We start from the raw sequence: 24,557 nt of genomic DNA, 5'->3' as shown, positions 1-24,557 counted from the left end.
TAAGGATTCTAGACAGATATATATATATACCCAATAGTGAAGAGATTTCCTGGCAGGGAGTGTGACTTCCATCTAATGCTACTCCTTTTGGACAAAGAGCCGGAAATATCCTCCCAAGTTGCCCGGTTTTGTGCTACCCTCTGTACAATATGCTCCACCATTATTTAGAGTTAAAATTCCACAACATAGTATCTTACTTTGAAATATTTTAGCACTGTTATTTTAATTACTAGATTAAATAATAATAATTGTTTTGTTTTATAGACATACATAAATGTAAGATGGTTGTTATTATATACTTTGATTGTATCTGGCCTTAGGGCTGTAATAAACATGTGCGTGTGTTTGTGTGATCAGGTGCCTAGGCAATTGGTTCTTTTAGATCCAGAGACCATGAACACACCAGTAAGGAAGGAGATTTTAAGTTTTATTGTCAACTCTAGCAAACAGATTTAAACAGGAATATTAAAATTAGCAGATAGAACTAAACAGGAGCATGTAAGCATAGTATAAAAACATAGCATACCAAGCAAGATGATAAAACTCTTCCCCTACTTCAGGAGCTACCGTAAGACGTTAGCGGAGAGGCCCCAAGATGGCTTAGATAACACAGTGCCCGGTCCCAAGGCCTGTGCCAGCCTGTAAGATTCAAGGGGCAGTGCCAGGGTTTTTATCAGTCTGGCATTGCAATCTCATGACTCTGTTTCCCTGGTGTCAAAGGCTGAAGGAGCCCGGCTTGACCAGATGTCACACCTGCTCATCGTGAGTCAAGAGCCTGGGAACTCTATAGATAAGCTAGTGCTTAACCTAAACCCTCCTGAGGGCTTCTCTTCTTCCTCCCCCCACCCACTTCTAAGTAAAAGTGAAAAACAAGCCAGCTAAACATTATTATGACTCAGAGTGAACTTTCATAGCATGTGCAGGAGAGATCAAAGCATGTCACCTCAGCTCCTGGAAATAGCAATGGTCTTCTGCATCGCCACTGCACACAATAAACCAGGCTGTTTGTGTAAGGCGCTTGGGGCTCCGTCGCCAGCACGTTGCATTTGAGGTGTATTCCCCATTGTGTGCCTCTTGTAATCCTTTCTGTGATGGGATGGAATTATGAAGGCCAGGCTCAGGGAGAAAAACATTTTCTTACATCTCCTGAGGCGAGAGGGAGAGATAAGAGGATGAGACTGGCGCCTCCCTGAGGAATTCACACTGTTGTGGCTGGCATTACTTGGGAGCTGGGGTTTGAGTCTGGGAAGATTCTTGCTAGAGGTTGTAGCCAATAAACATAGCTGGACTGAATTTACATGGTCTCTTGGAGTTCCTTGGGCTAGGCCTGACATCAATCTTCCCAGATTGAAACCCCAACTCCCAAGTAATGCCAGCCACAACATTGTGAATTCTTCAGGGAGGTGCCAGTCTCATCCTCTTGTATCTCCCATGCTTTCCAAGGACTGGACGCACCACAGCATAGCAAATCTGTGGAGAATGCTTTATGACAGCCCACACCTCCCCCAACCCCAGACTCTTGCTCTCTACCCTTCTAGGGCTTGCACGGCGATGTTGCCATGTAAATACGTCTTTAATGCTCAGCTCTTTAATACTTGATACTTAGTCTGAGCAAAAGTCTCAAAGTCTGGAAAGTGACATACACCCTTGCCTCCTACCAAAAGTTCTTGCACCAGGTGGGATGAGGCGCTGTCTCAGTGTAGTCATTCCTCTTCTAGTTGCTACTGAGCTCCCGGCAAAGCTCCCAGCTCCAGGCAGGGCTCCTGCCAGGATATGCTGCTCCCAGCTCCAGGCAGGGCTCCTGCCAGGATATGCTGCTCACCATTGCTTCCGGTCCTGGCAGTTGAAGGATAGTCCTCTCGCTTGCTCATAATAGCTGCCCATCTCCAGACGTCGCCTCCGCTTCCCTGTCTGCATGACGATTGCTTATCAGCTTTCCTCCTCCAGACACCTCCCCACTCTCTTTTAGCCTTTGCTGTTGTAAGCTAAGGGCCTGGGGCGAGGGGGGGGGGTGAGGCTGCCTCTGGACGTCGGCATGTCCTTGAAAACGCCAGGGTGTGGCTCAATTCTTATAGGCAGCTGGAACAGCGGCTCGGATGCTTCCGAGTAATGTTGGGAGTGAATGAATGAATGAATGAATGAATGAATGAATGGAGGGAGGGAAATGGGGTGGGAAGCGTTTCTTCCTGACTGGAGAAGATTTTCCCAAGCACACCCAGCAATCCTAACTTCTCTCCCTCACTTGCATAACTGTGTATTATACGATTTATGCAGCTATCCCATGATTCTTTACTACACATATTCTTTTTGAGTATTTATCTTATTTTATACTGTTTCCTAGGCCACCCCCAGCATTTGACTCCGAATGGCTTTGTAATTAAAAACAAATCCATCAAATAGTTACAATTTTTAAAAAGCACGAAACAAGCAATTACAATAAAAAAGTTAATAAATCCAGCTGGTAAAATATAATAGCAGCAACTCCAATCATTTAAGCTCCAAGGGCCGAGCAGGAAAGAGAAGTCCCTCCTGGATGTCAACGGGAGGGTCCCATCCTTGTCTTGGGAAGTGGGGAGGGGGGATTATCGCACTGGACCGGAGTTTTTCAAACTTGGCAACCTTAAGATGTATGGACTTCAGCTCCCAGAATTCCCCAGCTTCATGTCATGCTCTTCCAAATATATACTATTATGTCATGCTTTTCCAAGTGCATACTATCTTATGGCAGAACTGAGCAAGCTAGCAGTTACAATTAATCAAGGCATTTCATTGAGAGGTTCTGAACCTCAAGATCTCACCGGTCCCCTGGGATCCCCAGGCTGATGACATAATCAGGTCTTGAGGGACCTCCGGAAAAATCAACAGGGATGGAGCTGACCTCACTTCCAGGGGGAGAAGGTCCCACAAGGCGGGCGCCACAGGAGAAAAAGGCCCGCCTCCTGGGACCCACCAAGTGTAGCTCCCTCACTGAGGGAGCATGCCCTCTCTGCCAGATCTGGTGGGGCAGAGGCCTCCCCTTCTACGAAGGAGAGCAGCTGGTCCACCAAATAGGCTGTGCAAAGGCGGATGTCGTTTACCGTTCTCGGCATCTCAAGTCCACCCGTTACTGCAGACAAATCACAGATCATTTCAGCTGAGTAGATTGGAACCCATATGTTGTCAAACCATCTTTGGACGTGTGAATTCATCAGGTTTGCTGCATATCCAGTGATGGGCTGTACTGCACCTCGAAGAGCTTGCTGTGGCGTCGCCATTCAGAAAGGCACAGTCCCCTCCATCACCGATGACCTCCAACCTGCAACACCAGGACAAGAGTGAAAAGCTGGGTCCCCACTGGCATCTAACCAGGGCATCACCTTGCCCTAGCAACCTCTCTCCCCTGCCCTCTCCCCATGGCGAGGCTTTCCTCTCACCCCCACCCATGAGCAAGACAGGCGTCAGCCATCCTTAGACAGGGGGCCCAGTTGCCCCTTTATTCCAGCAACAGCCAAGGGCAGTCCCAAGGTCTGCCAAATCTATTTCCCCGCCCACGTCTTGGAGGAAAGTCAGGCAAGCACAACGACTCGGACCAGAGGAGGAGAGGGGCAGCAATGGGGGCCCCAATTTCATGCTGGTAGGGTTTTCTGCCGGGTCAAGCATGAGTGAATCTAACATAGCTCACCAGTGGGCGAAGCAAAGGTTGGGTGGGTGATAAGCAGATAGCAGCGGACCCACATATGAATGGGCTAGTTTGGGAGTAGCCAACCTGGAGTTTCCCAGCAATGCTGAGCTACGACTCACTCGCCCTCGCTGCTCACGGCTGATGGGAGCTGAAGTCCATCTGGAGGCCAGAAACCTGCCTATATCCGGCTGCTTCAGGGTGCCCCGGATGATCAAGAAACTGCAAGCCACTTCCTTTCGGCATTTGGCTGGTGTAGAGTTCCCCGAGTGAAGACATAAGAGAAAAAGGAGACTCACGTTGAACTGTTTCCATCGGTCCATTTCCAGGGCTGCTTTGGGTCTCGTCTGAAGCCAATCCAGTGGGGAGTGATGCCTTTGTAACGCAGCACAAATTCCTTTTGAGAGAATAAAAGGTAAATCTTACACTACTTTGAAATATTGATAGGCCATCTCGCATCTACACAATCCATGTTCTACAATGTTTACAACAACAGCAAAATGCCAGGCCAGCAGCTGAGCCGCAGGGCATGCCAATTCCCACCACGGCGAGTGCCAGCGTTGTGCGAGAGAGTCGTGATCCCTCGCACAACCCCAGGATCCTCTCTGCAGAAAGGCTGATCAAAGCTAGCCAGGATGGCCAAGATCGTTCTGTACAAAAGGCACCAGCTGAGGACAGAGAGGGACTAATATTATCTCATCTCCCATCCCCTTCCAATGTAACCTTTTAATTTATAAAATTGAAAGCAGGGACTGTCAGGGTTTTATTGTTTGATAAGTTGTTCTGACAACCTTTCAGGAATATCAAGTAAGGCTTTGTAAAGCTGCAGATTCTATTTTCAAAAAGTGCATCGGAACTTAAATTCATCATCAGTCTTCAGCTCTTTAAAGCAGCTCCTGCCCTCCGATCCCAGGAAAAGATGTAGCTGTTTTAAAGAGTTGCAGAACGGTGCTGCGTTCATGCCTCCATGTGCTTAGAAGAGCCTCAGGAGGTGTCTGGAAGGCGGGGCTGAGGGTCGCGCAATAGGGGCAGGCAGAGCTAACATCCCACAGCGGAAGCCGGCCCCCCCAGCAGAGATCTCGGCTGAAGAGGAAGGGCAGCAGAGCGCCACAGAACGCAGCGAGAGAGAGACAGACCGGGGAGGCAGAAGCCCAAGGAGAAGAGATGGTAAAAGAGCCTCGTAAGGCCGGAGGAGGTTGGGTGGCAAGTAGCTTAAGAGGGCCAGCAACTGAGGCTCTAGCAGCAGCCAGGATTGTCTTCCACAACACCAAGCGGTGCGAGGAAGGCTCAGCCCGGACCGGCAGGCCAAAGGAGGAGTCGAGCCAGGATGCCAGACGAGAGGCAAAGCTGGAAAAGCCACCCGGCAGGGTGAGTCAGAAGAGCCGGGTGAAGCAAGAGCCGGCGCTCCCAGACTGACCCTGGGGGGGGGGTGTCGAGCAACGGCAGAGCAGTTCCACCACCACGATGGCCGAGTCCAGCTGAGGCCGCCAACAGTGGAGAGAGTTAAGGGAGAAGGACTTGCTGGTGGGCAGTGCAGGACCGGGACAGAGTTAAGACAAAGCTGAAGCTTGCCTCGATAGTAAAGAATAAAAGTCAGGCAGGTAGGACTTAGGAAGGTAGTAAAACAGAAGTCAGAATAGAGGTAAATAAAGGAAATAGAATAACAACACTTCAAGGTAGCCTATAGAAATACAGGGAGTCCTCGCTTAACAACCACAACTGGGACTGGCAACTCCCTCACTAAGCCATGTGGCAGTTACGTGAGACATCATGTGACCTTGACGGACGTACGACCTCACTTCCGCCTCCATCGCTAAGTGAATCACCCATGGTCATTAAGTGCAACATCACGTAACCACGACTTGTAATTTGACTGCCCGCTTCTCCACTGACTCTGCTTGTCAGAAGCCGGCTCTGAAGTGCACAAATGGCAAGTTACTTTACTACAAATGGTAAAGTTACTTTTTCAGTGCCATTGTAACTTTTAACAGTCGCTAAACAGAACAGTCGTTATATGAGGTCTACCTGTTATAGACATAGAGTGGGGCAAAAAAGTATTTAGTCAGCCACCAATTGTGCATGTTCTCCCACTTAAAAAGATGAGAGAGGCCTGTAATTTTCATCATAGGTATACCTCAACTATGACAGACAAAATGGGGGAAAAAATCCAGAAAATCACATTGTCTGATTTTTAAAGAATTTATTTGCAAATCATGGTGGAAAATAAGTATTTGGTCACCTACAAACAAGCAAGATGTCTGGCTCTCACAGACCTGTAACTACTTCTTTAAGAGGCTCCTCTGTCCTCCACTCATTACGTGTGGTAATGGTACCTGTTTGACCTTGTTATCAGTATAAAAGACACCTGTCCACAACCTCAAACAGTCCACTCCAAACTCCACTATAGCCAAGACCAAAGGGCTGTCGAAGGACACCGGAAACAAAATTGTAGACCTGCACCAGGCTGGGAAGACTGAATCTGCAATAGGCAAGCAGCTTGGTGTGAAGAAATCAACTGTGGGAGCAATAATTAGAAAATGGAAGACATACAAGACCACTGATAATCTCCCTCGATCTGGGGCTCCACGCAAGATCTCACCCCGTGGGGTCAAAATGATCACAAGAACGGTGAGCAAAAATCCCAGAACCACACGGGGGGACCTAGTGAATGACCTGCAGAGAGCTGGGACCAAAGTAACAAAGGCTACCATCAGTAACACACTACGCCGCCAGGGACTCAAATCCTGCAGTGCCAGGCGTGTCCCCCTGCTTAAGCCAGTACATGTCCGGGCCCGTCTGAAGTTTGCTAGAGAGCATTTGGATGATCCAGAAGAGGATTGGGAGAATGTCATATGGTCAGATGAAACCAAAGTAGAACGTTTTGGTCTAAACTCAACTCGTCGTGTTTGGAGGAGAGAGAATGCTGAGTTGCATCCAAAGAACACCATACCTACTGTGAAGCATGGGGGTGGAAACATCAAGCTTTGGGGCTGTTTTTCTGCAAAGGGACCAGGACGACTGATCCCTGTAAAGGAAAGAATGAATGGGGCCATATATCGTGAGATTTTGAGCGAACACCTCCTTCCATCAGCAAGGGCATTGAAGATGAAACGTGGCTGGGTCTTTCAGCATGACAATGATCCCAAACACACCGCCCGGGCAATGAAGGAGTGGCTTCGTAAGAAGCATTTCAAGGTCCTGGAGTGGCCTAGCCAATCTCCAGATCTCAACCCCATGGAAAACCTTTGGAGGGAGTTGAAAGTCCGTGTTGCCCAGCGACAGCCCCAATACATCACTGCTCTAGAGGAGATCTGCATGGAGGAATGGGCCAAAATACCAGCAACAGTGTGTGAAAACCTTGTGAAGACTTACAGAAAACGTTTGACCTCTGTCATTGCCAACAAAGGATACGTATATAACAAAGTATTGAGATGAACTTTTGATATTGACCAAATACTTATTTTCCACCATGATTTGCAAATAAATTCTTTAAAAATCAGACAATGTGATTTTCTGGATTTTTTTCCCCATTTTGTCTCTCGTAGTTGAGGTATACCTATGATGAAAATTACAGGCCTCTCTCATCTTTTTAAGTAGGAGAACTTGCACAATTGGTGGCTGACTAAATACTTTTTTGCCCCACTGTAGGATAGAGACACTGACTGTAAATTAGAAAGCAATAGACGACGGTCTTTCTTCTGTAAAGAAAACCAAGATATTTTATGTAATCAACGCCCTGCAAGTAGAATTGGTGGGTGTGGACCCTACGTGAGATAAGCGCCATCCTGAACCTCTCACCAGTCCAGTAGGATATTTTGATCTCTTACCATTTCTTCCTTTTCAATAATAGCCAGGGAAGCATTGTAGGAAGAGCAAAAGTCTTGACTGGCAGCCCAGTTTCTTTCTTCAACTGAATAGTAGTAGCACCTCCCGTTGTACCAAATCCAACCAGGTGGGCATGGGCGTCTTCTGTGCTCAGAGGCTGCCAACTGACACTCATCTTGTTTTTTCCGATTTACTAAAGAAACAAAACAGATCGTGATCTGCAAACGCTCTCCTGAGTTAACTAGTAGCAAATGGGGACGGGGAACGAGAAGGAATAGCTGGGAATCTGCACGAGAGCAGAAATGAGCAAGCTTTCGGTGGGTAAGGAGCAGACGGATCTTTCGGGGAGGGGACCAAAGTCTGCAATGGGGACTAAGGGGCTGGAAAGTCAGTGGATCAGGTCACAGATGTGAAAAAGGCCGGCTCTTCTCTGTTTCTGCCTCCTTGGGAATGGGGAGGGAGGGAGAAGTTTTGTTTCTCTAATGAGGTCCTGTGCTTCCAGCCTCCAAATTGGGATGGGGGCCGTGCCAACATTTCCAGCATTTGCGGACTACAAGCCCAGTATAATTCTCCCGTCCCCCTCTCATCCTCTCTCCTTCTCTGCAGAGCCTCCTTCAAAGGGTTGCTCTTGTGCAAATGAAGTAAGGGAGGGGAGACCCCCATGTATTGACTCGTTTCATCGGTTAGATTTATTTCCTCCTTTTTCTTTAGGCGGTCAAGGTCCCATTTTTCTCCTCAGCAACCCTGCAAGGTAGGCCGGGCTGAGAGAGAAGGCAAAAGGGCCAGAGACCTCCAGGGAGCTTCTGTGGCTGAGGAGGGACGAGAACCTGGGCCTCCCCAGGGCCAGTCCAACCCCTTCCCCACCCTGGCTGCTCTGACCCCCCAGGAAAAAAATATAGGACAGGAATGCAAAACACTGCAAATAAAAGAATAAACTTACATGCAGGATTAGGATCTGGATAACTTACCAGTGGGAAATGCAATAGCAACACCAACAGCAACACCAACAGCAACACCAACAGCAACACCAACAGCAAGGGGAATACAAATATTTTTCATTTTTGACCATCTGCTGTCCTTGATATTGTCTAGAGCAGAAAGGGAAGACGAAAACTGAAATCATCAAGGGCTCCGAGGACAGCTTAGGACGAGGCTGTCGTGCGTCCTAAGAAACTTCAAGCCAGGCTGTCAGGTGGAAACCCCCACCGGGAGGGGGATTTAGAGTCACGGGATCATTGGGGAGGAAGGGGACTGTGGAGGTCTTCTCGTCCAGCCCCTGCCCGGAGCAGGAATCCTCATCCCGTTCTGGACAAAGCCTCTCCCGTCTTTCCTGCAGGGATGGAGCACCGACAACGTCAAGAGGCCACCTGTTCCGTTGCTTCATAGCTCCCGCAGTCAGGATGGGGACAAAAGCCGGCCAGGTTTCGAGGTTTAAAAAGGGAAGCAAAGCTTTGGGAAGTGTTGGACCTTGCGGGGGGTGGGAGGAGCAGAGTTGGCAATTCAGGCTGGGCTGAAGAAGGCCCTTGGGCCCCATCCAAGTAATGCCCTGTGCCCTGCCATGCCCTTCTGAAACTCTTTGCAAGCTGGCCCCATTAATGTCTAACTCAGATGTTCCTCCACAGAAGAAGGAGTGGAGAGAGTTTGATAGCACTCCTTCTGGAGCTGTTGGGCATCTTTTCATTGTCAGGAAAAGCCTCCTCGCCCCATCTCCTAGTATTGGCCCTCCTCCTTTCTGAAATCAAGATGCTGCCTTGCTATCCAAGGTAATTGGAGAGGCCTTTTGGCCAGTCAGGCCCCATAGTTATTAGGGGAGAGGCTATTTCAACAGGGAGGATATCAAGAAGAGTGGGTGGGGGGGCAGTGGCTGAAAGTGAGTCTTTCCACTTCCTAGTTCACCAAAAGTGGCCTTTCTAAGCCCATTGTTTACAGCCAGGGGAGCAGCAGTGAACAGCTGCAGAACCAGAGGGTGAGGTTGACATCAGTTGGAGATTGTCCTTGGAGTCAGCCTGAAGTACTGGGTAAAGAAGTGAGATAGGGAGAGAGGACACAAGCCTGAGCGATACCTCCCAGTTTCAATAAACTCAACATGTGGCTCCTCCAAGTCCAGAAAATGATGCAGTGAACCCAGTGAGATCTTCAGTGACAGCTCCAACCAATATGGATAGGGGGTGCTGAGAGGTAGCAACAAGACCTTGGAGTTTAGTACGTCAAGTGAAACTGCTATTACCTGTGTCTAATGTTGGGGGAATTTGGACCTTCAGATGGTCTCTCTCAGCAGTTCGTTCAGATGCCATCTTTCTACTGCTCAGATGTCAGTTCTTCAAAATGGCCTCTTCTGTCACTGTGGAAAGAATCAGTAGATCACTCTTTCCATCCTGGGCATCATGGAGTTGTATGGACTTCAGCTCCCAGAATTCTTGACTGAGGAGCTCTAGGAGATGAAGTCCACACATCTCCAAGTTCCCCAGTTGGGACACACACCGTAGATGATCCAGAAATTGTTTTCGACCTATGCAGAACTCCATGCAGAACTTACCTGAAATCAGAATGATCTAGTCAGTGATCAATGATAAATGCAAGTGTGAATGTGTGTACCTTGTGTAAAAATATTTACCACATAAGTAACATAATGAAAGATTTAACTGGGTTATACCAAGCCATACTTTGCTTTCAGAATAAAGCATGATTAAATAGACATACACAGTATATTGATTTGTAAACCACCATATATAGACCACAGTACTGGTTTTATATAAGACACCCAACCAAAAGCAGGCAAAGTACATTATGGCCTTTTTAGAAATAGGCCACTGCAGATACTTTGGACTACAGTTCCCATCAGCAAGGCAGCAGCAAGGACCACGGCAAAAGATTGTGATACACTTCAGAGTTGCCAATCCGTATCCAGTGTGTGAACCAGGTCAATCAGCAATCGTCCAGTGGGCAACTGTGCAGAGCTGGGCAAGTGACAAAACGGGTGCTGTGACACAAACTCTATTTCGACATATTGACACATGACATTGCAATGCCAAGTGGAGTTGGGGGTGTGATGTCATAATGCATCTTTTGTCGTTTTGGGGTTAGGAATGGAGGATGGGAGGGACTTTGCAGGTCCTGTCCATAACAGCTCTTTTCTGTTCTTTCCAGACAGCAAAGCCTGTAAAGGACTTCCAAAATATTTAAAGGCCTTTAGTCTGTGCAGGAGCTCTTTCACTTTCTAGCCACCTCTGTGACTTACGAGCCCCTTATGGAAGACCCCTCCTTTTGTCTGGGCATTATTGATAAAATGGGATGAAATAAGGAGAGGCTAGAGGTGTTCCTTCCAGGCTGCCAAAATCCAGCCCTGAGCTCCAGGGGTAAAGCAACTGATATTTTGCACTGGAAGCAACTCCATCAGTGGGTTTTACACCTCCTCAAAGACCCAGGAGTTGAGGAAATGCCACTGGGCTCTGGAGGGCTACTGCCCGTACCGGCAGGGATGAGGAAAAACACTGCGAGGAATTTATCTCTGGAATGGACTCAGCTCACTGATGCAGCCGGCAATTCAATTTCACCTGAAATGGGGACTTTCTCATCGGCCTTATTGGTACTGTTGGGCAGAGCCTTCTAACGCCACAGGTGTGACTTCCAATTCAAACACACCCAGCGCCCCTCCCGTCCATCCTGAGTCCGGAGGTCTTGGATGGGAACACTGCAGGAAAATGAATGGTGCCTTTATCAAAACAAAAAATCCTATACCCGGGGCATTATGGTATTTGTACACTATTTATAACCCAGGCTTGTGAGAACCAAAAGTTACCAGAAACTTTTTCTTTTAATCAGGTGTGCCTGTGCATGCCCCTGTGTTTCGGCTGTTTGTCTTTCTGAGCCATGAGGTACAGCCACCTCTAAGTACTCCAGGGCAGTGCTTCTCAACCTTGGCAGCTTTCAGATGCGTGGACTTCAACTCCCAGAATTCCCCAGCCAGCATGGCTGGCTGGGGAATTCTGGGAGTTGAAGTCCACACATCTTCAAGTTGCTAAGGTTGAAACACTGTTCTAGGGAATTCCCTGAGGCTATGTAGACTGGGTTCTTGGGTGTGCCTCCTGCTCATTTCTGCTCCGAAGTGTGCGTGTGCATGTGCACGCGTGTTCCCTTTTCCCGCAGCTCTCCAGAATGCAAGTAGGGAAAGGAGATTTTTTTCCAAAGAACCCCATAACCATGGATGTTCCTACGTCTCAAGCCCCTGTAGCTAGTACTCTAGATGAAAATGTAACATTGCTCTTTCTCTTTCTCCTTAACTTGGCTGTTCTGATTTATGCCTTCCTTGCCGATTTCTCTGTAACTGCTCCACCCGCTCCTTCAACCTCCTAGTAGAAATCTCTCAGCTTTCCCACCCTTGCACACACTCATCTCCATTCACCACTCTCTGCTTTGATTGCTCCACAAGTCCCTACGGAACTCAGCTGGCAAAAAGGAAAAGGCACCACCCAGCGTAGCAACAGGCAATAACATCAGAATAATCGTTATCTTCCCAAAAACAAATTATCTTCTACTGCAGCCATGGGATCATGTTTATTATATTTAAACTTGCAAATGATGACGTGCTTCAGTACAACAGTGCTGCCAGAAATACAGGTAGTCCTCACTTAATGACCATTCATTCAGCAATCGTTCAAAATTACAACACTGAAATAGTGGAATTACGACCTGTGCGCAAACTTACGACCATTGCAACCCCACTCCAGAGTATCTCAGGGTAAGTGAGCATTTTAACTGCTAGCCATGAAAACCTCCAGTCTTTTGAGCATTTTCTGTGGAGCGTTTTGTGCTCTCTGAGCTTGGCTGTTTGCTTGCAGACGTTTCATGTTACCTAGTTGGGTGATGAAATGTCAGCAAGCCAGCCACCAAGCTCAGAGAGCACCAAGAGCTCCACAGTTCAACCCCGAGCTACTATATTCTCTTCTATTGGGAGTATTTTCTGTCTCCCCACAGCAGCAGCTTGCTCAAGAACGTGCCAACATGTCTGACTTCAGGAGCTGGCCTTTATAAAAGGGGGATTCTGTTTTATCTGTACTCAGATCTGTGCTAAAAAAGCCCCTTTTCTGCCCCTTGGATAACGTTTGGTCTTGGTGACAATCTCTGCTGTTCCAAACTTTAGCGACTCCTCCTCTGGACTTTTTGCGCGAAACAGAAAAAAACAAACTTATGATACATGGTTTTGATATTAGGAAAAAACAGATTTTAGAAAAAAATGAAAGGCATGCTGTAAACATAGAGTAAGAGGTGAATTTATACTTATAACTGCTGTAAAGAAAACTGGAAGCTACTTCTTTGTGTTTTCTTTTTTTCTGCACTTTTGGCCTTGTCTTTTTTTCCCTTTCTTTTGTTTCTTCTGAATATTAGCTTCTGTTAATTTTTATCTTTCTTTATTAAAATCTTAATAGTCATATTCAAAACAGCAAACTTTAGCGAGTCCTGATTTCTTCAGCTAAAGAGACACCTGGTTTTCTGCTTTATTCTCGGCGTCCTTAGAAATTCCTTTCGGTTTTCTCTTGGTGAAGTTTTTAAGGTTTGTTTCTGGGGGCGACAGAAGGTGCAAACGGCCCCTGGTTTGTTCGTTCTTTGGCTACAAAATCCTGTCACCTTCCCAGCAGTGCTGCCAGCGGGGCGGTTTTCCCGCCCAATTGGGCTAGTTTTGGAGATCAGTTGTGGGAAATGTTTGCTGTTTGCAGGTTGCATTTTGGGGGGCTATTTTGGGCTACTTTTAAGGGTCTGTCACGGTTTTGGGGCAATGTAGCAAAGTGTCATGGATGATTAACTGCAAAATGCATGGCAGGGATGCAGATGACGCCAACCCGGCCGGCTGCCTCCCCTCTCCCTCCTCCCCTCTCACTACACCACCAGCCCCTCCTTCCCCAAATCCAGCTTCTCCTTTCTCACTCTCCCTTTTCACCTCCTCCCCCAAGGACCCTTTGCAAAACTAGAAGGGGGCTCACACCTTGCAACACCCCTCCCCTTCATATTTGGACTCCTCAACCTCTCCAGGACTCTTGGCACCCTGATGCCAAAGCCTCCACCCCATTTTTTCCTCCCGCCCAGCACAGTACCAGCTGCTGCTCCGCTGCTGCCTTCCCGAGCCCCGCCCCCCGGCTCTCGCGCTTTGCACGCCTCCCCGCTTGCACACGCACATCCCCCGCGCCCGTCCGGGATCCGCGTGCGCTCCGGCGGGCCAACCCAGTGTTGGAGGTTGGAGAGATCAGTTGCGGGAAATGTTTGGCGTTTGCGGTTTTGGGGACTACTTTTGAGAGCTTGCTGGGCTATAAAAATGTTGGTCATCTGGCAACACTGCTTCCCAGGCTGCTCACTTTTTCCAAGTTTAAAAGGAGCCGGCATGGAGCGTCGGAAGGATGTGGGATTACCCTGGAGATTGCAAATCGACTATGATCTCCCGATTCATCTTTGCTTGGAAGGGCGACAAGAACAAAGAGGGAGCGTTTAGCAGCCCGGATTTCTCCCCCCCCCCCCCCCCCCCCGGTTAGGCTGCAACGGCGAAATGGGGCGATGGCTTCATTCATGCAACTTCCCTGATTTTCCCTGACCCGATCGGCAGCAGAGCCCCCAAACGCCGGCTCTCCGTAGCTCTGCCCCTGAGCCCGGGAGGGATGGCTGAGAGACCCACCTGCTCCTCGAAAGCACGGAGCCCTCCGATAGGACTCCCTCCTTCCTGTTCGCGGGCTCGACAAGCCCCGGCTTGTCCCTTCGCGGGCGAGCCCGGCGGCCTCTTCTGTAGTCCCAACGCCGCAGAGGGGAGAGGAAAGCAGCTCCCGGGCGCTGCACGCTCCGGTGGGGAAAAGGGCCGTCAGTCCGTCTCTCTGCAGGCCAGTCCCGCTCCTGGACCGGAGCAAGCGATGCTTCTGCGGCGCTCTCCTTGGCGGCCCCGCCTTATGAGCAGATCGGCACGTGGGAGGGGCAGGCCGATGGCAGTTCGTAACCGTGTGATGCACGGCACCTGCGCGGAGGAGGGTGATGGGGCAGAGCGAGGCTATCAGGAGGGAGGGGGTGCATTCCGGGGGGGGAGGCAGGAGGCAACACCGTCCTCAGGGAGCGCGTGGGAGGCCAGAGGTTCAGGAAAGCCACTCCCTAGAATCTCCCGGGGAATGTCCACTGGTTGCGGTAGTACAGATTTAGCTTGGCAAGATTCTGTCTGTGAGGTGCGAGCCAATGAAGGAACCGGACTGGGCTGGACCGTTTCACCGCTGCTCTTGGGCTGGGCCTGACGCCCATCGAGTCTCTGCTGCTAGCGGCGTTAACAAGTTTGCGACCTGCCGCAGGCGACCTGGAGCGGAAGGGCAGCTGCCGAGGGCTGCAGCAGCAGAAGGGGGAGGGTCAGCTGAGCAGCGTGGACAGCTGCCAGGTCTGGGGTCACGGAGTGAACCACCGTCCAAGAGATGGTGGGGCGGGGGTGCGGACCTGTCGAAGTTCCTACAGCAGCCGGGCCGCGCGCCCGCCCTTGCGCGCCTGGCTCTCCGTGGGGTGCGAGTCTCTGTCTGAGGCTGGCGCCGAAGCCATCCTGCCCCTTTCTACGAAGGTTCATCGCGAGGATTTTTTTCCCGGCAACAACTTTGCGGTGGAGAAATCAGAGTTCACGTAGGCGGATTTCGGAGGGGGGCGATGCCTGTAAAGCGCGGGGGGGGGGAGGCTTGGTCGGCCGAAGCTTCCGAGCGATTTAATTAAGGGGCTTCGAGGGGGGAAAGTCACAGCTGCACTCGCCCATCTCAAGGGCGCCTGAGTGAAGACGGTTCTTCGGGCTCAGCCGCGCACGAGGAGCCGGGCGGCTTCAGCGCCGCCAGAGGTTCTGCGGGTGCCTCGTAGCGCCGCCCGGGCACCGGCAGCGGCTGCGGGGGGGAGGCAGGAAAGTCTTTTCCGTAGTTAACAGCCCTGGCGAGCTGATCGTCGACGCTTCGGGCATGGCGTAACGAATGATACTCGCGGAAGTTGGGTGACGATCCCCGTGCCATGTAGCCGGCGGGGCGGGTGTCAAGGAAGGGGAGGAAGACGGTCCTACCGACTGGCCTACAACTTCTGCAGCTTCCCCCAGATCCGGACGAGGCTCCAAACTGTATCAGCCCCAACCCACGCACAGGACGAGAAGCGTGTCAGCGTGTTACCCCGGAGCAGAAATGTATCAGTGTAAATATGGCAATGACAGAGCACAGCTCAGCTGTGTATGCAATCAACTCACCTCACTCAGAGCTCACACCTTGAAGGGTGAGGCTACATGACACAACACAAATCACAGTATATAGTAAGGTGCACCATGGGTTATGGCGTGGCTGGTGGTTGGAGTTGTGGCTGGTAGGTTGGTGTATTGTAAGTTCTGTAGATTGTATTAAAACTGTACACAGACAGTAAAAGTCTGTGTATAGTTTTCTACAAACAGACTGTGCACTAGTTATTTTGCAGCGCTCACGGAGTACCACAACACAGTGTCTACACTGATCCCCGACAAGGTGGGGGAGATCCAGCCCAGGCAACAAGAGAAGAGGGGAAGCGTTAAACTCTGCGAGATCTGCCTTGGCCAACAGCCGGGAACGAGACTGTAAAATCAGGCAGCTAACCAGGCTTAAAGAGCTACTGCCAGCCTTCAACTTAGGCCAGGTCGTGAAACACCTCAGGGATTCCTGGAGTGACGTAGGGCAGTGTTTCTCAACCTTGGCAACTGGAAGATGTGTGGACTTCGACTCCCAGAATTCCCCAGCCAGCATGGAGTCCACACATCTTAACTTTGCCAAGATTGAGAAACACTGTTATAGGGCATGAGAACAGAATCCTGAAAGTCCGTGTTTCTCTCTGTCCCATCTTAAGCTGAACACCATCAAGGCAGGTAATTTTGAGTCTTTCTCACACATTCTTCAGTCTCTGGACTGTGTAATCTCCAAATCCCTTTTTCCAAAAGCCAGTTCTAAATTCCTCAACGCCTGTTCACACGTTGCGGAATGTAGATTGGCAGCCGAGAGTCCCTCAAAATGGGGAGAAACTCGATGTGCGGCCTGGATTTCTGGCAACTCTGGTGGCCTGTTTGGGTCTGTTCCCCCTTCTCATGTTTGGGTGGGGAATTTCTCAAGGAGCACCCTTATGGCCCTGGTCTGCCTTGTCAGAACTTGTGCAGACTGGGTAGGTGTGCAAGGCTCACAGACTCTTGAAGTGGCTAGGATGTTCTGGTCTTTAGCAAAGATCTGCAGTTATGGTGGGTGCATCAGTGGTGCTGCTGGTAGAACCCCAGTCTCCCCTGAGATTTTCCTCTTTAAAGTCTACAAGCACCCCTGAAACTGTCACAATAATACAGTAGCAGTGGAAGTTGTATCCCCACTTCTTTTTTCGCTTGAGAAATCTGAGTTTTGGGATAGGAAATCAGGGGATGGGTGTGTGTGACATCTTGCTGTGATTGTAATTGGAGGAGAGCATCTGGCATGAGCGCGCACCTGAGATGATTTACAACAAAGAGGATTTATCCTGCCTGTGTCACACCTACAGCTGTTTTAAATTCCCAGGGCTTGGAAGAAGAATCAGCGCGTACTTACTAGTAAAAGCATTTAGGGGGATTTTGTGTGTGTGTGCATGTGGGTATTTACAGTCATGTGAAAAAGTAAGTATACCCATGTAAAGCTTTTTTTTCTTTTTTAACATACGGGGACATACCAATATTTTATCTTCAAACAGTATATAAAGATAAAGGTGATGTAATTGAAAAAAAAACTATGAAAAATGACTTTGAAATCATTTATTCAACAGCAACAACAACAAAACCTACATGCCCTTTCCTTCTGTGGAAAAAGCAAATACACCCTTGGCTCTGATACTTGATATTGCCCCCTCTGGCAGGCAGAAACTTGAGTAGGGTATTTTTTTATAACTGTCTACCCATCTCTGACATCAACTGAGAGGACTGTCTCCCCCACTCCTCCATGCAGAATGTTTTCAGCTGTGTGACATGTGATGGGTCTCTGCAGGGACAGCCCGTTTCAAATCACCCCACAGCGTCCCAATGGGATTTAGATCCGGGGCTTTGACTTGGCCATTCCAGAACCTTCCATTTCTTCTTTTCAGCCGTTCCTTGGTGGATTTACTGGAATGCTTAAGGTCATTGTCACATTGCAAGGTCCACTTTCAGTTGAGCTTCAGTCTTCTGACAGAAGGTCTTCTATTACCCCCAAGCACCCTCTGGTACAATGACACATTCATAGTGGATTCTTTGAAGGCAAGCTGCCCGGGATCAGGCCAGCTCAACTCCCGATCCGACTGCAAAAACGTTTCCATTTCTGCAGTTTTGTCAGGCCTAGCCCGAGGAACTCCAGGAGACCATGCAAGTTCTGTTCAGCAATGTTTATTAGCTATAACCTCTATCAAGAATCTTCCCAGACTGAAAACTCCATTCCCACAGTAGCTATGAAAACAGAGTGAATTCCTCAGGGAGGTGCCAGCCTCATCCTCTTATCTCTTCCTCGTCCCTCTGGAGACAAAAGAGGATGTTTCCCTCCCTGAGTGTGGCCTTCATAATTCCATTCCATCACAAATTTACTCAGAAGAAACTGCCATCTGGAGTACATGTGGTTAATCTCACAGTCTCCTTTGATCCAGGGAGATTGCACCAGCCAGAATCTGCCTCCCAGCTAACATTCTTCGAGGCTCCCCATGCCTTCAGAGAGCATCAGCTTGCCATGATTCCCCACTGGAAGCTCGTAATGGGCATCGTCATTGTCATCCTCATCTTCAGCCATGATCTCTTCTTTTGCTTGGGTAAGGAATCTAGACCCTAATATTGTTCCTTTGAACAGCTTCTTCTCATTTGACTTCATGAAGCTGGATGACCTCTGCAGATAGGACAGACACACAGGGTTGGCCTTGCCCTGGTTTTTAGTCACTGTAAACTAATTGTCTAGTCGATGAAGCTTCAGCTCCTGTGAACAAGTCTTGGTGCTTGGTTGAAAGTATCACCAATTTTTGCTAGCTCAGCTGAGACTTGGTTTTTGAAGATTTAGCCAGAATGAAATAGCCAGAGGGAAGAAATAGCCATCTGGCACCACTGAGAGGGGCAGAAATAGTGATTTAAGGAACTTGGCAGGAAAATGAATTATAAATAGCAAAGAACTGAGTCTGTTTTGCCAGCTCACAGTAGTAGAAGCAAATCTTGAAATGTAAAATAGATAAACCTGTATTTATTTACTGATTTCCTGCCAGAAGCAGTAAATGTGAGGTAGGTGGACCAAATGTGGGATAGGTTGACCAAATTGGTGGAAAATCCCACAAAGAGATTCATGGCTGAATAGATGGATTTGCATCTGGTTTCTCTGGTCCAAATCCAGCATGCAAATCACTGTTCAGTTCCACAGTCTCCATTAATCTGAGGATTACAGGACAGAAGTCATTACAGCAGCTAGAACTTGGTGGTTCTTATTCACGTTGGGGTTTCTTAGAACTCACTAACAAAGGTTCTAACTCAGCAGGATGGTCCCATCCTTCCCATAAGAAGGGAGCTGGATCAGTTAGTCTATTCTTTCCATCTTTCTCTGTTCTAGGAACGTTGGTGCCATCAAACTGCCAAGAGGATGAGAATAAATGTCCATCTGACTGGTTTGGACATCAGGGACACTGCTACAGATTTCCAAAAGAAGAAAAGAACTGGATGGAGAGCCAGAACGCCTGTATTTCGCTTGGAGCTTCCCTGGCCAAAATTACAGATGGGGAAATGGTGAGAAACAAAGTGGTTTTGGCCACCATAAATCAGTCCCTAGAAGTAATATTGCTTCATTGACAGTGCTTGCTCTTCTACACCATGAAAAAATGGAAGGCCTTCCTCCTAATAGTACTAAAAAATATATTCTTGGATACCTTTCTGAACAGCCTTAGAAGCCTTTCAAACCTTCTCCGGGTTCCCAAAAATGCCAGTTTCACAAAGCGAGCCCTGCTGATGCACAAAATTTAAAAAAAAAAATCAAGAATATCAGTCCAAACTTCATTGAAACAAGTCAGTGACATCTGCTGCTTTCATTTTTTCTGCTTTCAAACTTGGAAACATCTGATAACTATTCCCAAAAGCTTAAGAAATGTGAATTTCAGAGGCAGAGATAGAATCGGGACCCCAAAAGTAAAAACAGCAGATGTTCTGCTAGTATGCATTGCCAAGATCCATTCTAGGAAAATCAAAGAGTTTTTACCTTCTACCGAAGGTTTAAGAATTACTTCAAAAAAGTTAACAAGATGCAAGGTGACATTACAGTAATCCCATTGTGGAGTCTTTGGGGTTCTCTGAGCTTGGTTCTTTTCTTGCAAACGTTTCATTACCCGGCTAGGTAACCTCTTCAGTGCTGGAATGGGATGGGGTTTGCTCTCTGTTTATATACCGTGGCGTGCCCTGCCAGTGTTGGTGGGGGTGGGGGTTTGGTTTTGTTCCTCTGGTAATTCATCAACTAGGGTATTGTTTACTGCTTGCTTGTGTGCCTGGTGGTAGTCTCTGTTTATCTGGGTGATGATGGCTGGTGAGGAGATGTTCTGGTCTTTTGTTTTCTTTTCTATTGTCTCCCATCCCATCTCCATCCACGGCAGCTCCTGCCTCCACGCCAGGTCGCCTATGGCAGATCTCAACTTCTTCCCGCAGCTGGCCGGAGAAAGGAAGGCTCAGTCGGTGCCAGACTTTTACATGCTTCGCTGCCTCTCCCGTGTCCCAACCTGCGCATAAGGCGGGGCCGCCAAGGGGAGCGCCACAGAAGCACCGCAGGTCAACCTCAGCGCTATCATTCCAGGGCGCAGCTTGCTCTGGCGCCAAGAGCAGGACTGGCCTGCAGAGAGACGGACGGACGGACGGCCCTTTTCCCCACCGGAGCGTGCAGCTGCAGGTCCTTCTTCTCTTCTGCCTTGCTGTCTGCTCATCCTCCCACTTCCTCACCCACACGGCCTCATCTCTTCCCCCCTCACCCATTCAATCCCTGTCCATTCCGAGCCCCTCGTCCATAGCCCCCATGCTAGCGCCCCACTGGACTTCCTCTTTGCATCCTTCTTCACTGCTGAAAATTCCGAGTCCAAAGTGTTTTCTCCAGGGGGAGAGAGAGACAGAGGCAGAAGGTAAGAGGTCCTCCCTCTTTTTTACCCCCAGAAGCTACATTTATAAATAACCTCCCACACATGGTCTCAGTATCACAGGATTCCTGTTTGAGCCCTTATCTTCCTTTGATAGAGATGAAAAAGTAGTGCCATCCTGGAATAGTTGTAGGGCAGAGATAGGAAAGTTATAGTCACGGCCAGCACGATCAAAAGGGGGATTGGAGACGAGGTGATACAGGAATGGTGGTCTGGTGCACACAGGGAACAGTTTGGGGGTTCAGGAGGAATGGCTGGGGATGTCAGTTCTGTGCTTCCAGGCCCCTCAGCAGTACATGGGTGTGGCAGGTTGTTCAAGTTGTGGCAGGATGTGCTAAGGCTGGATCAAATTGCCAGTTTACTGTAACTGGGGTTACAGTCCCCATGGAGAAGCCATAGTTATCCTGAAACTCATGCAGTTGCCTCACTGTGGTGTGGTTCACACATTGTTCCACATTATCAACCATAATATGGTTGGCTCAATCTTGGCTTAGTGTACTATGTGATCTTAGCCATTCTGGTTAGTAAATCAGAACTTATGACTTAGTGTATTTCATGAACCCAAACAACTGTGATGTATTCAAGGTTAAACAAATGGCTTAATGTTACATGTAGACCGTGTCTCTGTTTAATTTCAAGTCTAGCCCCCGTTAGGATGCCTCCAGCATGAAATATTATTTTATGCTTGGAGAATATGCAGCAATGGCGAAACTTAATAGCATATATCCGTAAAGGAAGTGAAGGGCTTTGTGTAAACTGATACCTGCTGAGGAGAGGTCAGGGGGAAAGGAATGCCAGGAATGTTTAGTAGGTGACTGACCAGAAAAGGAGAACCAAACCATATAAGGGCATAAGAAAAAAACTCATCTTCATTATAATGTTAATTAGTTCTGCCCTTTTAAGAATACTATAAAAGACTGTGTTTTTGTCTCCAAGGGTGTGCCACCCTGCTCTCTCTTGGTGCATGGTGTGAGCACCCAGACTTTTGCTTGGCCAAATAAAACGCTGTTTAGAGAAGTCCCTGCTTGAAATCTTTTGTTTTGTGCTGATTGATTGATTTCAAGTTTTCTGGGTAGCTGTGAACCTTACAGAAGCTTAACCAAATTCAAGCAAGAATGGTTTCCACGTACCCCATGCATCACGCAGCAAGGCAAATACAAACACTTATGGTATAGTTTTTAAGGGGGTCTAAATGTCTATAAACGTAAACTGGTTGGAGCATAAAGGAGGAGAAAGTCAGAAATTAAATACCTACCTACTTTTTCCAAGCACCTCCTTGGGCATTAGTCCCCAAAACTTACATACAAAGATGGGCCAGTGGAAATGCTGTCTACCTCTGCCCAACAGCCCTGGCAAGGTCAGCTCACCAGCCCGCATGACCATACTGGTGCCCTCAAGGCCAGGACTCTCCCCTTTTCCTCTCTCCATGGCCAACTCACATCAGCACAACTGCAGCCATACTAGGCCTCTAAAAACCACATGCCACAGACCCTCTTTCTCTTTCTCTTTCTCTTTCTCTCTCTCCCCCCCCCTTTCTTTCTGTCACATTTATATAGCCGCCCATCTCATACAAAGAGACTCTGGGCAGCATACAATAATTAAATAAAATAGGAAGTGGGTAAAAATAAGTATAAAAGAGAAAACGATTATTAAAATACAACTTCATCAAAAAGTTTAAAAAAATTTTAAATGTGCAAACCCCATGGAGAGAGCAGAACAGCAATTACAGTGGAGCCATCTAAGAACCTCTCTGGTTCCCAAAGACCCCCAGGCCTGACAACACAACCAGATCTTGAGGGACTTCCTAAACAACAGCAGGGAAGGGGGGAGCCTTGTCAAGGTTTGCCTGGTTAAAGCAGGAATCCATCCACTATGTCTTCAGGTCCTAGTTGGACAGTACTCAGACACAATAATTAGTTTTCAGTGTCTATTTACATACATACAGCAACATACAGAAGTCCTCTGACAAACAGCATACAGCAGTTCCACAGCGGTCCAATAAGTCAATATTCGGAGGGGCCCTGGCCTTCGGCTGCTGCTGCTTAATGCCAGATCGGTTAACAACAAGGCCCCCCTCATATGTGACTTGATCACCGAGGAGGGGGCAGACCTGGCATGCATTACTGAGACCTGGCTGGGGCCTGGGGGGGTGGTGCCCCTCTCGGAAATGTGCCCAGCTGGGTTCTTGGTGCGGCACCAGCCGAGATGCCAGGGGAGGGGAGGAGGGGTGGCTGTTGTCATCTCTAGTGGCCTTCAGGGGCATTGCTCCACATGTTTCTGGCTGTGAGATACTGTTTATTAGGTTGGGCGCCCGTGAACAGTTGGGAGTGCTGCTACTGTACCAGCCTCCCTGCTGCGTGGCAGTCTCCCTGCCTGAGCTGCTGGAGGCCATCTCGGGGCTGGCGGTGGAGTTCCCCAGGCTTATGGTGGGGGACTGGGGGACTTCAACTGCCATCCCTGGGACAGTCCTTGGAGGCAGCTCGGGAGTTCATGGCCATGGGCCATGGGCCTGTCTCAAATTGTGCGGGACCCAACCCGAGACAATGGCCACATACCGGATTTAGTTTTCTTGTCTGAGCAATGGCAAAGTGATCTATGGGGATTTGTACAGCTTTCCCCGCTGTCATGGTCAGATCACGTCCTGGTGACCCTGAGTTTCTCCTATGCCACCCCCCTCCGCAGGGAGGCAGGACCCATGTGATTGGTCTGCCCCCGGCGCCTGATGGACCCGTCAGGGTTTCAGAGGGAGCTGGGGGATATTCCCGTGGACCTGCTGCACGGTCCAGCGGAGGCCCTGGCTGCTGCCTGGAATAGGGAGGCGGCCGGGGCCTTGGACAGGATCGTGCCTATGCAACCTCTCTTGCCACATTGGCCCCGACACTCCCCATGGTTTACGGAGGAGTTGAGGGTGCTGAAGAGGGTTAAAAGATGTCTAGAGCGCCGCTGGAGGAAAACAAAGACCGAATCCGACCAAACACAGGCTAGAGCCATTGTCAAGGCCTACCCTGTGGCAATAAGAGCGGCGAAGCGCCTCTACTTCTCCACCCTTATCGCGTCCGCAGAATGCCGCCTGGTAGCCCTGTTTAGGATCACTAGGTCCCTCCTTGGTAAGAGGGATGTGGGGGTTCATTTGCAGGGCTGTGCAGAGGAATTTTCAGAGTATCTGCAGGACAAAGTCGCTCGGATTCGTTCCAAGTTAGACTCCGAGCATTGGGCAGGGTCTGGGGAGATAGCGGGGGACTCTTCTTACCCAGTTATCTGGGAACGGTTTGATCCTGTTGCTCCTGAGGAAGTGGACAGAATCCTGGGGACTGTGAAGGCCACCACTTGCCATCTTGACCCATGCCCCTCCTGGCTGGTGAAAGCAGCTTGGGAGGTGACATGTGGTTGGATCCAGGCGATGGTTACTACATCCTTGCAGGAGGGATTGTTTCCAGCTGCTTTTAAGGAGGCATTGGTGCACCCCCTCTTCAAGAAACCCTCCCTGGATCCTACTGTGCTGGACAATTTTCGTCCAGTCTCCCACCTCCCCTTTTGGGGGAAGGTGGTTGAGAAAATGGTGGCTTCACAGCTCCAAAGGGTCCTGGAGGAAACGGATTATCTGGACCCCTTCCAGTCAGGTTTCAGGCCCGGATATGGAATGGAAATGGCATTGGTCGCACTTATGGATGACCTCTGGCGGGAGCGGGATGGTGGAAGTGCGACCATCCTTGCTCTCCTTGATCTCTCAGCGGCTTTCGATACTGTCAACCACGGTATCCTGTTGGGATGGCTCAGGGAATTGGGGGTGGGCGGCACAGTCTTGTGCTGGTTCGCCTCCTTTCTCCAGGGCTGATCCCAATCAGTGGTGATAGGAAGTGAGAGGTCCCATCCTCGGCCCCTCCTTTGTGGGGTGCCACAGGGTTCGGTTCTCTCTCTGCTCCTTTTCAGCATCTACATGAAACCGCTGGGTGAGATA

General features: G+C 49.1%; 1 protein-coding gene across 1 annotated transcript; it reads right to left on the bottom strand.

Annotated features, from left to right (window-relative positions):
• Positions 1 to 463: 463 nt before the first annotated feature.
• On the bottom strand, positions 464 to 14,523 carry LOC112543061 (C-type lectin domain family 2 member D-like). Its single transcript, XM_088134631.1, has 6 exons — positions 14,145 to 14,523; positions 9,711 to 9,824; positions 8,452 to 8,571; positions 7,486 to 7,676; positions 3,958 to 4,055; positions 464 to 3,295 (listed from the first exon to the last, which is right to left on the bottom strand). Exons 2-6 carry the CDS (start codon positions 9,775 to 9,777, stop codon positions 3,160 to 3,162), a joined length of 612 nt encoding a protein of 203 aa, XP_087990757.1. The 5' UTR covers positions 9,778 to 9,824; positions 14,145 to 14,523; the 3' UTR covers positions 464 to 3,159.
• Between the last annotated feature and the right edge of the window lie 10,034 nt (positions 14,524 to 24,557).

Source organism: Python bivittatus, unplaced genomic scaffold (assembly GCF_059951505.1).
Source record: "Python bivittatus isolate LINGU-HERP-01145 unplaced genomic scaffold, Pbiv_v1 ctg000080_np1212, whole genome shotgun sequence".
Classification (NCBI taxonomy): domain Eukaryota; kingdom Metazoa; phylum Chordata; class Lepidosauria; order Squamata; family Pythonidae; genus Python; species Python bivittatus.
This window is presented reverse-complemented; position numbering and strand designations above follow the sequence as displayed.